The following is a 13,696-nucleotide window of genomic DNA, read 5'->3' as shown; positions in this document are numbered from 1 at the left end:
TGCTATGGCAAAAATCTAAACCTACACTGTCCCGAGGACCGAGTTTGGGAAACCCTACATTAGTCCTTGATTGATTGAAAACAAATGTCTTATTCTTCTACTTCTTATTTACTGCCTCTAGCTAGCACAATGCCTAATTATGTGTCACAATTGGTTAAAAAAAAACTCAAGAATATGTAATTATGGCTACTGTAGCCTATATGTCACTTTACATCCTACTGAGACATAGAATGTAAGTGTCCATTGCATGCATAGAGTTATGCTCTATTATCTGAGCGTCCCGTCATGGAATGCCTTCAGCCGAAAGAAATATATTAAGCATTATTCCCATTTCAGGACATTTACCAACTTCTATCCACAGACCATACGCTTTCTGTTTTACAACTGAATTATTAGGTAACAGGGTCCAATTGGAACATCTGACCGTGGTCACATGACACAGTTTACGTAAGATTTCTTTTATTTTTTTTACAACGATAGTATCATTAATGGTGTTCAATGATATCGTCTCAAAATAGTGAGTTGAGCAGGGGGAAAGGACCTCAGAAAATAAGATAAATAGAGATCGACCTGTTACTACTAAAAGGGAAGATTAATTTAGCGACTAAACCGCAATCATTATGGGAACGGATAGTACCGATTGTATGCTGCTTCTTGCGGCAGAAGCGTTTCAATCTAAAAACTTCGGGCTCGCGGCGGACATATACGAATGCCAACTGCTGCACCTCTGCGACCCTAGTACGCAGCAACATCTCTTGGTGAAACGGGCCGATGCCCTGGCATTTGCTGGTAAACTGACCGATGCTTTCGAGATCTACCGAAAAGCCGCTGAAATCGAGAGACTACGACCAGTCCACCTGGATAATCTGATTGAATATCTCTCTAACAGTATTAAAAGACAAGATGGGACAGACAGTCAAAACAACAGACAGGAGACACACTCTGATTGTGTTGGATATGATGCATTTACCTGCAAGATATGTTATGGATTTCTATACGAGCCTGTTACCTTGCCTTGTGGACACTGCTTTTGCAAAAAGTGCCTGGACAGAGAAAAAATGCCTGTCTGCTGCAAAGAATGTAATGACAGTAGGCACACCAAACTCAACGATGTGGACACTTATAGAGTTAATGTTGTTCTTAGTAACTTGTTGTTAAAGTGGTTTCCAATTCAATTACTTGCTGTTAATCTGAGACGTGAGGGGAATGGACTATATTCAGAGAAAATAATGGATGCTGCTTTGGAAAAATACAACGAAGCAATACAAATAGGTATGGTATTTTAACTTTTTAATTTAAACTAATTCGAAATGCAATTAAACACTTGAAATGGATGGCCTATATCTTATGCAATGTTGCAACATAATTTAGGCTGCTGTTTCCAGTGCGTACATGGGCTGGCTTAATTGGCAGTTGAATCAGCAGGTGTGTGATGTAACTTCCGCGTGGCGTAAGCTGCTCTACATTGTAACAATTCAGTGGGGAAATTATTATAAAAATGTATCATGTTTATTACTAGGCTATAATTATCCCCTTAATTCAGAGAGATTCATGCTTATGACATACATGGGCAGATGTATGGAGGGTGATTAGGGCCAGTTCGAAATTGCTAAATAGGAATGTGAAATAATAAATCCATTTTTATTTTCATATCAGTGCGCATGATTCATGCCACAATTAAATTGCAGTTTTAAAGGAAAATAGAAAATGGTAAACAGATTCTAAATAAACATGGTAAATGGAAAAAGCCAAATRGTAAACAGAAATGTGTAAATGCAATCTACATAGTGAAATTGAAATAGATATTTTCACTTGTCAACTACCCAATTAAGAATTCTCTTTTCAATTGACAATGTCAAAGTGTATGCAAATTATGAACCAGGAGAGCAACACCACACCCCCAAATAGTAGTTTACCCTAGCCATGCCATGCTGTACATTGATTTGAGACTAGCGTAACCAACACACAGGGTGCGAACCCAGGTCTTCTGCGCACCAAAAAAGCATTGGCCCACTGAGCTGAAGCCTAGGCATTGACTCTGGGAGCCAATGCAACTCTTCATGTCTCAGGTAAGGTTAAGCCTACTCATCATGCATGTGTGGTAACTGAACCTCCTCAGTTACCGATCACCATTTGTTTGACCTCCTCCTCCTCCTCCTCACAGAGACCCATCTGAGCCACAGCACATATATGATTGACAGGGTTTGAACAAGTGTCTTCTGCACATCAGAAGAGCACATTAGTACGATAAACCAACGATTATAGCCAACTCGTAAGGTTTCAGGTAAGGTTACTCATCATGCGAACAACTAGGAAAAAAGTGGTTCGGTGACCACGCACATGTGATGAGTAACTTTGCACAGTGTTGAATAACTTTGCCTGAGACCATAAATATTGCTTTGGCTCCCCAAGCTAAAGCTTTGGCTTAGCAGGCTCATATGTTCTTCTGGTGTACAGGACACCAGGTTTGAACCCTGTTGGTTGCACTAGTCTAAAATCAATGCACAGAGAGCGTGACATGGTTAGGATGTATCACTGTATGGTGGTGTTGTGTTTCTCTCCTGGTTCACGCCTCCAGAAAGTAATTTGCATACACTTAAAACATTTAAAGAGAAAAGAGAATGCTAAATAGGGCAGTTGGAAAATGATAAAAGCCACTTTCCATTTCACTTTGAACATTGCATTTACCATTTTCTGTTAGTCATTGAACATTTTCTGTTGACCATTTTCATTTAGAATTTCTGTTTACCGTTTCCAATTTTCAATTAAACATTTWATTTTTTTATTTTAACATTGCAGTTTCCTTGTGGCATGAATCATGTGCATTGATATGAGCATATAAATGCATTTATAATTTCTACATTTCAATTGAGCATTTAAGTGTTGCATTTTCAAACTGGCGCTGATCACCCTACATACAGATGGACGTGTGAAGGTTGAATAAGATGTTATGTAGGCTAGGGGACCAAACATTGCTTAAGGTAAAAAACAATAAAACAAATGTAGGTCAAGGGTACTAAAAGTTCAACAGCAGACACAATACTATTGGTTCCACTCTTGTGTGCCACATTGATATTATTATTGATTTATTATTATTGAATACAACAGGTGTAGACCTTACAGTAAAATTCGTACTATCGAGCCCTTAACCAACAATGCAGTTWAAAAAATATATATGAGTAAGAATAAAAAATAAAAGTAACAAGTAATTAAAGGCCAGCAGTAAAATAACAATAGCGAGACTATACACAGAGGGGTACCGGTACGGAGTAAATGTGCGGGGGCACCGGTTAGTTAAGGTAATATGTACATGTAGGTAGAGTTATTAAAGTGACTATGCATAGATGATAACAACAGAGAGTAGTAGCAGTGTAAGGGGGGCAATGCAAATAGTCTGGGTAGCCATTTGATTACATTTTACATTTAAGTCATTTAGGAGACGCTCTTATCCAGAGCGACTTACAAATTGGTGCATTCACCTTATGATATCCAGTGGAACAACCACTTTACAATAGTGCATCTAACTCTTTTAAGGGGGGGGGGTTAGATGTTCAGGAGTCTTATGACTTGGGGGTAGAAGCTGTTTAGAAGTGTCATGGACCTAGACTTGGCGCTCCGGTACCGCTTGCCATGCGGTAGCAGAGAGAACAGTCTATGACTAGGGTGGCTGGAGTCTGACAATTTTTAGGGCCTTCCTCTGACACCACCTGGTGTAGAAGTCCTGGGTGTAGAGGTCCTGGATGGCATGAATCTTGAGTCCAGTGATGTACTGGGCCGTACGTACTACCCGCTGTAGTTCCTTGCGGTCGGAGGCCAAGATGCTCTCGATGTTACAACTGTATAACCTTTTGAGGATCTGAGGACTCATGCCAAATCTTTTCAGTTTCCTGAGGGGGAAAAGGTTTTGTCGTGCCCTCTTCACGACTGTATTGGTGTGCTTAGACCATGTTGGTGATGTGGACACCAAGGAACTTGAAGCTCTCAACCTGCTCCACTACAGCCCCGTCGATGAGAATGGGGGCGTGCTCGGTCCTCTTTTTCCTGTAGTCCACAATCATCTCTTTTGTCTTGATCACATTGAGGGAGAGGTTGTTGTACTGGCACCACACGGCCAGGTCTCTGACCTCCTCCCTATAGGCTGTCTCGTCGTTGTCAGTGATCAGGCCTACCACTGTTGTGTCATCGGCAAACTTAATGATGGTGTTGGAGTCGTGCCTGGCCGTGCAGTCATGAGTGAACAGGGACTGAGCACGCAACCCTGAGGGGCCCCTGTGTTGATGATCAGCGTGGCGGATGTGTTGTTACCTACCCTTACCAACCTGGGGGTGGCCTGTCAGGAAGTCCAGGTTCCAGTTGCAGAGGGAGGTGTTTAGTCCCAGGGTCCTTAGCTTATTGATGCGTTTTGAGGGCACTATGGTGTTGAATGCTGAGCTGTAGTCAATGAATAGCATTCTCACATAGATGTTAATTTTGCTCAGGTGGGAAAGGGCAGTGTGGAGTGCAATAGAGATTGCATCATCTGTGGATCTGTTAGGGCGGTATGCAAATTGGAGTGGGTCTAGGGTTTCTGGGATAATGGTGTTGATGTGAGCCATGAGCAGCCTTTCAAAGCACTTCATGGCTGCAGACGTGAGTGCTACGGGTCGGTATTCATTTAGGCAGGTTACCTTAGTGTTCTTGGGCACAGGGACTATGGTGGTCTGCTTAAAACATGTTGGTATTATAGACTCAGACAGGGAGAGGTTGAAAATGACAGTAAAGACACTTGCTAGTTGGTCAGCGCATGCTCGCAGTACACGTCCTGTTAATCAGTACACATCCGTAACCTGTTTTAAGGGCTTACTCACATCGGCTGCGGAGAGTGTGATCACACAGTCTTCCAGAACAGCTGGTGCTCTCATGCATGTTCAGTGTTATTTGCCTCGAAGCGAGCATAGATGTAGTTTAGCTCGTCTGGTAGGCTCATGTCACTGGGCAGCTCTCGGCTGTACTTCCCTTTGTAGTCTGTAGTGGTTTGCAAGCCCTGCCACATCCGACGAGCACCAGAGCCTGTCTAGTATGATTCGACCTTAGTCCTGTATTGACGCATTTCCTGTTTGATGGTTCGTCGGAGGACATAGCGGGATTTCTTATAAGCTTCCGGGTTAGAGTCCCGCTCCTTGAAAGCGGCAGCTCTAGCCTTTAGCTCAGTGCGGATGTTACCTGTAATCCATGGCTTCTGGTTGGGGTATGTACGTACGGGGTATGTACTTACGGTCATTTTGGGGACGACGTCATCGATGCACTTATTGATGAAGCCAATGACTGATGTGGTGTATTCCTCAATGCCATCGGAGGAATCTTGGAACATATTCCAGTCTGTGATAGCAAAACAGTCCTGTAGCTTAGCATCTGCTTCATCTGACCACTTTTTTATGGTCAGATTGGCCAAATGGAGGGCGAGGGAGAGCTTTGTATGCCTCTCTGTGTGTGGAGTAAAGGTGGTCTAGAGTTTTTTTCCCTCTGGTTGCACATTTAACATGCTGATAGAAATTTGGTAAAACGGATTTAAGTTGCCCTGTATTAAAGTCCCCGGCTACTAGGAGCGCCGCCTCTGGGTGAGCGTTTTCCTGTTTGCTTATGGCAGAATACAGTTCATTCAGTGCGGTCTTAGTGCCAGCATCAGTCTGTGGTGGGATGTAGACAGCTACGAAAAATACAGATGAAAACTCTCTAGGTAGATAGTGTAATCTACAGCTTATCATAAGAGATGTAAATGTTGACCAACAATCACTTTCAACAATAATCCAAAATCTGCACATTTTCACTGTGAACTAAAGAAAACTGGTCTTGTTTGACAGAATGATGGTTTAATGAATAGATGATCAGTTTCAGCCTCTATTTCAATTTCTATTGAATTTGACCTTGATGTTTTCGATGTATAGTTCAAAATGATTTTGTATCAAGATATCATGTACATTTATACTTCTGGAACAAAGTAAATCTCTGTCTATCCAAGTAAATATATGTTTTTTTGTATTTTCCAGCTCCAAGGGACCATGTGCTGTACAGCAACCGATCACAGATCAATTCCAGTCTGAGGAATTACGAGGATGCACTTCATGATGCAGAGATGGCATGCAAACTCATGCCTCTTTGGTCAAAGGTGAGAGTTGGATTTTTTCCCCCATGTTTAATTTAGATCGACCATCAGAGCTTCACAATGCAACATAATGGTATTGTTCTACTGATTAATAAACATGTGTTTATTTTTCTTCCAGGGACATATTAGAAAAGCACAAGCTTTAGTCTGTCTTGGGAAATGTGAAGAAGCGTTAAGAGAGTACCTGGTCGTCATTACATTAGATCCTGAAAGTAAACTGGCAAAAAGAAAGGCGCAAAAGATTCTGAGCGATCTTCTGGCCCCTGTCACTGATCAAGTACACAACAGAATCCTGGACTGCACAAGTCTACTGTCTTCCAGAAATAAAATCAAAGGTGGCATCCTGAACACCTCAACCTCAAGCTGCAACACCACCACTTCCTCCAAGTCTTACAAGGTACGAGAAATCGTCCATCTTTTAGGTTTTTAAATAGAATAAAGTATTATCATCTAATGCATTGAGTTGAGCTCATGAACTAATTCAAATGTACTATCATCACCCTTTCTCACAGGATTACAAGAATATTGCCTCTCATGAGAAGTTGACATCGTCACCTACGCTGAGTGAACCTAAGACAGACGGCTTATTTGAGACGATGGCATGCGGCGAAAAGAAAGGAGAAGATCAGGTGGACCTGAATGTCTGCCATCCCACCGTCATTGACAGGAGCGTCTTTCTCAAACGCAAACGTAGCTCATCCGAGGACAGCCAAGTGGATAGTAGCGACACCTGCAAGCGCTCCAAATCTGGTAAGTTTTAAGACTTTTTTCCTCGCCTCTTAAATCAATGGAGCTATATTGGCATGATATTTACTATAAGTGAAGCAGTTGTTGAGATTCACTATCTAACTCAAATGTTTCGCCTCCTTTACAGAAGTGACCCAGAATGAAGAGGCGACTTCCTGGAGTGCAGTGCTTTCTGACCTCATAGACCCGGCTGACCTGGAGTGTTCTCTTTGTATGAGGTGAGAACATCTCCATGCAGCCATCCATCCGTGACAAAACGTGTATCTGAATTGTAGTATTTGCCACTTTGCCAAAGATAGTAATATAGTGTTCTGCTTTTGAATCAGATTATCTATGATTACTGAAACTCACAGCCTCATACAAGTCATAGGTATTTTGCAAGTTAACACAAGATATTCACCTTCCTTTCTGATAGTATRAAACAATAAAGATTCAGTATGACGCAATAACGAATAATAGGTAAACATTTAGTCTTCTCTTCACAGTTATAGCCTACATTTAATGATCAAACAATGTAATGAAAATGCAATGAGCTATATGTAAACAAGAAAACCTGAAAGTAAACAATAATAGAGTAGCGAGAGACATTGTACCACTCTATTGCTCAATATTGTGTCCTTTATCTCCATGGTATACCCTAGGCTCTTTTATGAACCAGTCACCACTCCTTGCGGTCACACCTTTTGTCTGAAATGCCTCGAGCGATGCCTGGACCACAACCCCAAGTGTCCCCTCTGCAAGATGGAGCTGGAAGAGTATCTGGCAGAAAGTAAATACAACAAGACTGTCTTGATGGAGAACCTCATCTGCAAGTATCTGCCAATCGAGCTCATGGACAGGCAGAAAGTCAACGCAGAGGAGATTGCAGATTTATCCAAGTATGATTAAAAGCAGCATACAGACATTATCCGATTGCTTCTGAACTGTGTAACAATGGCATCAGACACTTTATAAAATGTTACTTAATCTATAACTTTGGATATATTATATCCTCAACCCTTCTTTTGCAGTCTAAACAAGAACGTGCCTATATTTGTTTGCACCATGGCCTTCCCCACCGTTCCATGTCCTCTTCACATCTTCGAGCCCTGCTACCGGCTGATGATCCGCAGGTGTATGGAGATGGGTACCAAGCAGTTTGGAATGTGCCTCAGCGATAACATCAAAGGGTGAGTAAAGCCTGGACAAAGCAGAGAAACATTGTGTTTAGTGTTCCTTAGTCAGGCAGGGGATATCGGTGCCATCTGGCAGTAAATTTGAATAGCTGTTGTGTCAACTCTTGTTTGGCGCCATTGAGGGCCTTAGGCTATAATCAGAGCTGAGCAGGTATTGCATGTTGTATTGCAGCGTATCCCAAACTCGGTCCTGGRGAGAGGTCTCCTCGGGTCCAAAAAGTTGGGCCTGTTCTGAAATTGAGCCAGGGCTTTCTTCCCTGGACCCTACCCGAATACATTTATGTTTTAAATATGGATACCCAGTCCGAATGGATCCGAGTCAGGTCCAGAGCCAGTCCCGATCCGAGTCAGGGAAGCAGCAGAAAATGTATATTTTTAGCTACGTTATTAACTGAAGCTGTTAATGCACATACCGAGGAATAGAAGAACGGAGCTAGTATCAGGCGGGGGGCGGGGCCATGCTGTGTGCGGCTGAGTGGTGCGAGGAGGAGGAAGAGGGAGACAGCGGCAACCAAGCCAACTCGCACTAGTTACTAACATCAAGCTACCAAAGCTAGGTTATTTATCATCCAATCTGATTACATAGTACCTGTTTTGACTGCATCAAACCGAGAAGAGAAGCTAGTTAAGCTAGCTATCTAGCTAGCAGGGTTGCCTAATCATAGCTTCATAGACTGCGCTTTCCCCCGTCCTAAACGATAATAACAACAACTCCATTCAAAGTATTAAGTAACAGCATCCCTGTTGGCTCTTGGTCGTTGAAACATATCCTTMTCATTTAACCTTTAATTCCGTAATTTAAATTCCATCTTCCATTGATCTGCTAACTTGCTTATTACCACGACACACACAGAGCCAGAGGCCAATGCCGCTTTGATGACTTGTGATTGACCGCCAAAAACAACATGCTACATGTGCCTCTCTCGTGAAAATCCGCAGCAGAATAATTGAGACAATTTTCAATCTCTACTGCAGCAGTCGCGTTCTGGTATTTACGGGTCCTTAACAGCAAATTTAGTTATAATATATCAGAGAACCGTGACAATCAAACCTGACCTGGATCCGAGGGTCAACTACAGAWTTCTGGACGTGTCCCGGGTCAGGCCCGGGTAATGTTCTGGTGGACCTGTGAAGACCTCTACCAAACGGGTGCTCATTTTGGTTTTTGCCCTAGCACTACACAGCTGATACAAATAATAAAAGCTAGATGATTAGTTGATTATTTGAATCAGTTGTGTAGTGCTAGGGCAAAAAACAAAACGTTCACCCAGAGGGGCCCCAAGACCTAGTTGTTTAAGCAGATAGTTTATATAGCCTATTTTATTGTTTGTGTCACCTGTGAATGCCTTAGAGACATTTTGGATTCTTATCTACTTATTTTCCTTCCCCATAGATTTGCCGATTACGGTAGCCTCCTGGAGATCCGAAACGTGGAATTCTTTGCAGATGGCCGCTCCGTTGTGGACACCATTGGGATAAGACGGTTCAAGGTCATTGAGCACCACCAGAGAGATGGATACAACACAGCAGACATTGAATACTTGGAAGACGTTAAGGTAATTATTCATCATAAACTAAAGCATTTGCATGAATGTTGTCTGAACATTTTTTTACTTGTATTAGTGTATCTCGTTGTGCTAATAAAGGCATTTCTCGTTCTGTAAAGGTGGAGGTTGTGGCAGAGAAGGAGCTGCAGAGTCTCCATGATGCAGTATACGACCAGGCCTTAATCTGGGTCAACTCCCTGAAAGCAGAACAAAAGGAGAGGATCGTAGAGCACTTTGGGCGCATGCCAGAGAAAGACTCTGAGCCACAGGTAAATACATGAATCTTGGACACAGTGTATTCTGAAAGTATTCAGACCCCTTGACTTTTTCCACATTTTACAGCCTTATTCAAATATGTATTAAATACATCATCAATCTACACACAATACCCCATAATGACAAAACGAAAACAGGTTTTTAGAAATGTTTACAAATTTATAGAAAATAATAACAGAAATACCTTATTTACATAAGTATTCAGACCCTTTGCTATGAGACTCAAAATGGAGCTCAGCTGCGTCCTGTTTCAATTGATCATGCTTGAGATGTTTCTACAACTTGATTGGAGTCAACCTGTGGTAAATTCAATTGATTGGACATGATATGGGAAGGCACACACCTGTCTATATAAGGTCCCACAGTTGACAGTGCATGTCAGAATAAAAATCAAGCCATGAGGTCAAAAGAATTGTCCATAGAGCTCCGAGACAAGATTGTGTCGATGCACAGATCTGGGGAAAGGTACCAACAAATTTCTGCAACATTGAAGGTCCCCAAAAACACAGTGGCCTCATTCTTAAATAAAATACGTTTGTAACCACCAAGACTCTTTCTAGAGCTGGCCGCCCGGCCAAACTGAGCAATTGGGGGAGATGGGCCTTGGTCAGGGAGGTGATCAAGAATCCGATGGTCACTCTGGTAGAGCTCCAGAGTTCCTCCATGGAGATGGGAGAACCTTCCAGAAGGACAACCATCTCTGCATCACTCCACCAATCAGGCCTTTATGGTAGAGTGGCCAGACGGAAGCCACTCCTCAGTAGAAGGCACATGACAGCCCGCTTGGAGTTTACCAAAAGGCACCTAAAGGACTCTCACCATGAGAAACAAGATTCTCTGGTCTGATGAAACCAAGATTACACTCTTTGGTCTTAATGCCAAGCGTCATGTCTGGAGGAAACCTGGCACCATCCCTACGGTGAAGCATGGTGATGGCAGCATCATGCTGTGGGGATGTTTTTCAGCGGCAGGGACTGGGACACTAGTCAGGATCTAGGGAAAGATGAACGGAGCAAAGTACAGAGAGATCCTTGATTAAAACCTGCTCTAGAGCACTCAGGACCTCAGACTGGGGCGAAGGTTTACCTTTCAACAGGACAACAACGCTAAGCACACAGCCAAGACAACGCAGGATTGGCTTCGGGACATGTCTCTGAATGTCCTTAAGTGGCCCAGCCAGAGCCCGGACTTTAACCAGAGACCTGAAAATAGCTGTACAGAGACGCTCACCATCCAACCTGACAGAGCTTGAGAGGATCTGCAGAGATGAATGGGAGACAATCCCCAATTACAGGTGTGCCAAGCTTCTATACCCAAGAAGACTCGAGGCTGTAATCACTGCCAAAGGTGCTTCAACAAAGTACTGTGTAAAGGGTCTGAATACTTATGTAAATGTGATATGTCATTTAAAAAATATATATGAATTTGCAAAAATGTCTGAACCTGTTTTTGCTTTGTCATTGTGGGGTATTGTGTGTAGATGAATGATAAAAWWATTTTTTTTTTAAACCATTTTAGAATAAGACTGTAACGTAACAAAATGTGGAAGATGGGGCTGAATACTTATACGTTAACTCTATTTTGATTTGACACAGTTTATGTTGAACAGGTTGTGGCTGGATTCTTATGGTTATTCTCCTGCTCTCTCCCTCTGTAGGCCAGTCCCAATGGGCCGTCCTGGTGCTGGTGGCTGCTGGCAGTCCTTCCCCTGGAGGGTCGAGCCCAGCTGCCCTTCCTGGCCCTGACGTCCCTGAAGGACCGACTCAGTGGTATCCGCAGAGTACTCCTCTTCATGTCCCGCAACCGCTCCTCTCGATGACTCCAACCATCTATCTCCTCCATGTGGGTGTCTGTTTTGTCTGTGTTTTGTTTTTATCTGAAAGACCGCATTTTAACGAAAGCCTTTGTGTGAATGGGTTACTATTGGCAAGTGGACTTTGATTAGATTACCGAAATGTGATCCAAGGATTAGAAGAGGCTACTTATGGACTGAATATTTTAAAGTGTGCTGTAAAGACCATAGTATTTTGACTTTGTTTTTGTTATTATTTATGAACATCGCGTGTGCATGGAACATGTTTACACCACTGGGAGAAAATTACTATTACAATGATGACTTATTATTTCCAAAGGGTTTATTAACCACAAATTACATATTGTAAAACCCAAAACCCCTTAGAATGTGTAGAAAATTAGAGGGGAAAATTGCAATACAGCACAGTACCTTGTTCTGATGACACTTTAACTGTATCATTCAGAGGATAATGCAATTTTCTTCCTGTTTTGGTGTAGATGAGTGCAATACACCTGCAGTTAAAATGAGCCTACGCCTACTTACGATGGAATGTCTATTGGTATTTATTTGATCTACTTAGCACTGTAGTTGCAGCAACAGCATAACTGATAGTCACTGTTTTCCATGCATGGTGAGCAAAGATGGGTTGTGAGCTTTGCCTTCAACAAAGGAACAAAGTTTTGTTGGATGTTACATATTTCTTTGTCCACCAGACTTTTTTCAGAGTTTTCTACAGTTCTTTTTATGTTACGATGATCACCTTTTTATACAGACGATATTGAACCAGGATGGTTATGCTGTGAAATCTTGGGGAAATGTGTTAATTAACAAACATTATATTTTTTATTGTAAGGGGCAATTTTAAGTTATTGCATTTATATAGGGCTTTCTTGGCTCTGCTATTATTTGCACCAGTTATGCTCATAAAGTAGGGATGACACAAGTGACAAACAAACTTAAAGTGATTGCAATAACGGTCATCACTTGTGCTGCGTGATTCCTGGCTATTATACAAAAAAAAGACAACGACGTGAATGTGAAAATGCAAATAATTGTAGACAAGGGAAATATAAACTTTTAGAGTGTAGAGAGTGCCGGATTTATCAGCCCTGCTGCTTTTACCACTTTCCAATATTCTCAGTTTGATTTGAGAAGTTTTACGTTTGGTTGTCATGTCCTAAGCCGAAGACACTCTGAAATGATTTTCCTAACCATTCTAAAAACTCTTGAAGGAGTTGGAAGACTGCTTCAAGTCATTTGAACCTCATCGTCTTGTCTTTCAAGCTATTGTCCGGTGGAATCATAAACTGTAGCATCAAACACTGTGATTTCTAATCTTTTTCAACATTTAGTGCCTTAAGTTGGATTTCTTCCATGATGCCAGTACCAAGAAGAATAATTTAGACTAAGATAGCATTCCAGTGAGGAAGACTTGGCTGAAAAGTCCAAATTATTGAGCTGACTATGTGGTCTTTTCTTTCGAGGACACAAACAGTAAATAAAAAAATTCCAGTCTTGGTATGACAAGTCTTAAGGTTGTGGTTACAAATCTTGGTAAAACTCAAATCCTGGTTCATTGTATGACGAGTCCTGCAATTGTGGTTACAAATATTGGTAATATAGCTCTTATATCTTATCACAACTAAATGAAAGTCTTCTCAATGCAAGGACACAATGTGAATATTTTCTATTGACTTTTGTATACAACAACAACATTGAGACTTGGTTAAGGTTGAATAAATGTTTTTTGAATAAAAGTTGATTGTTTGGCATGTCAATTCAAGTAGCTTATATTTCCTCACCAAAACCTCATACTTTTACATGTATATTAGTTTGATCTGGCGGTTGCATGTTAGCCAAATTGTCATTCATCTATGTATTTTACCCATTTACATCAGAAAATGCCAAAACAATAGAAATTCAAAGGTAGTATCTTCCTGACCTTTTTGAATTCCACATGGAGCTAGTGATCTAAGTCCATCTACCTCTGACACTCCTGTAGCTCTTCCACCAC

The 13,696-nt window shown here is 41.7% G+C and overlaps 1 protein-coding gene across 1 annotated transcript; it reads left to right on the top strand.

Annotated features, from left to right (window-relative positions):
• The first annotated feature begins 517 nt into the window (after positions 1 to 517).
• Positions 518 to 11,807, top strand: LOC111965342 (LON peptidase N-terminal domain and RING finger protein 3). The gene is made up of 10 exons (XM_023989462.3): positions 518 to 1,272; positions 6,027 to 6,145; positions 6,261 to 6,539; positions 6,655 to 6,892; positions 7,017 to 7,107; positions 7,531 to 7,767; positions 7,900 to 8,058; positions 9,458 to 9,620; positions 9,731 to 9,880; positions 11,545 to 11,807. The coding sequence occupies exons 1-10, from the start codon at positions 621 to 623 to the stop codon at positions 11,704 to 11,706; spliced, it is 2,250 nt and encodes a 749-aa protein (XP_023845230.1). The 5' UTR covers positions 518 to 620; the 3' UTR covers positions 11,707 to 11,807.
• Positions 11,808 to 13,696: the final 1,889 nt, after the last annotated feature.

The sequence above is a fragment of the Salvelinus sp. IW2-2015 genome, linkage group LG6.1 (assembly GCF_002910315.2).
Source record: "Salvelinus sp. IW2-2015 linkage group LG6.1, ASM291031v2, whole genome shotgun sequence".
Lineage (NCBI taxonomy): Eukaryota > Metazoa > Chordata > Actinopteri > Salmoniformes > Salmonidae > Salvelinus > Salvelinus sp. IW2-2015.
Note: the sequence above shows the minus strand (reverse complement) of the source record. Positions and strands in the feature narration are given on the sequence as shown.

Excerpts from the sequence above, each read along its gene's own strand:
- LOC111965342 (XM_023989462.3), top strand. The coding sequence starts at position 621 with ATGGGAACGGATAGTACCGATTGTATGCTGCTTCTTGCGGCAGAAGCG. Across the intron at positions 7,108-7,530 it reads GAGTGTTCTCTTTGTATGAG|GCTCTTTTATGAACCAGTCA; the intron begins GTGAGAACATCT and ends GGTATACCCTAG. Across the intron at positions 7,768-7,899 it reads GAGATTGCAGATTTATCCAA|TCTAAACAAGAACGTGCCTA; the intron begins GTATGATTAAAA and ends CTTCTTTTGCAG.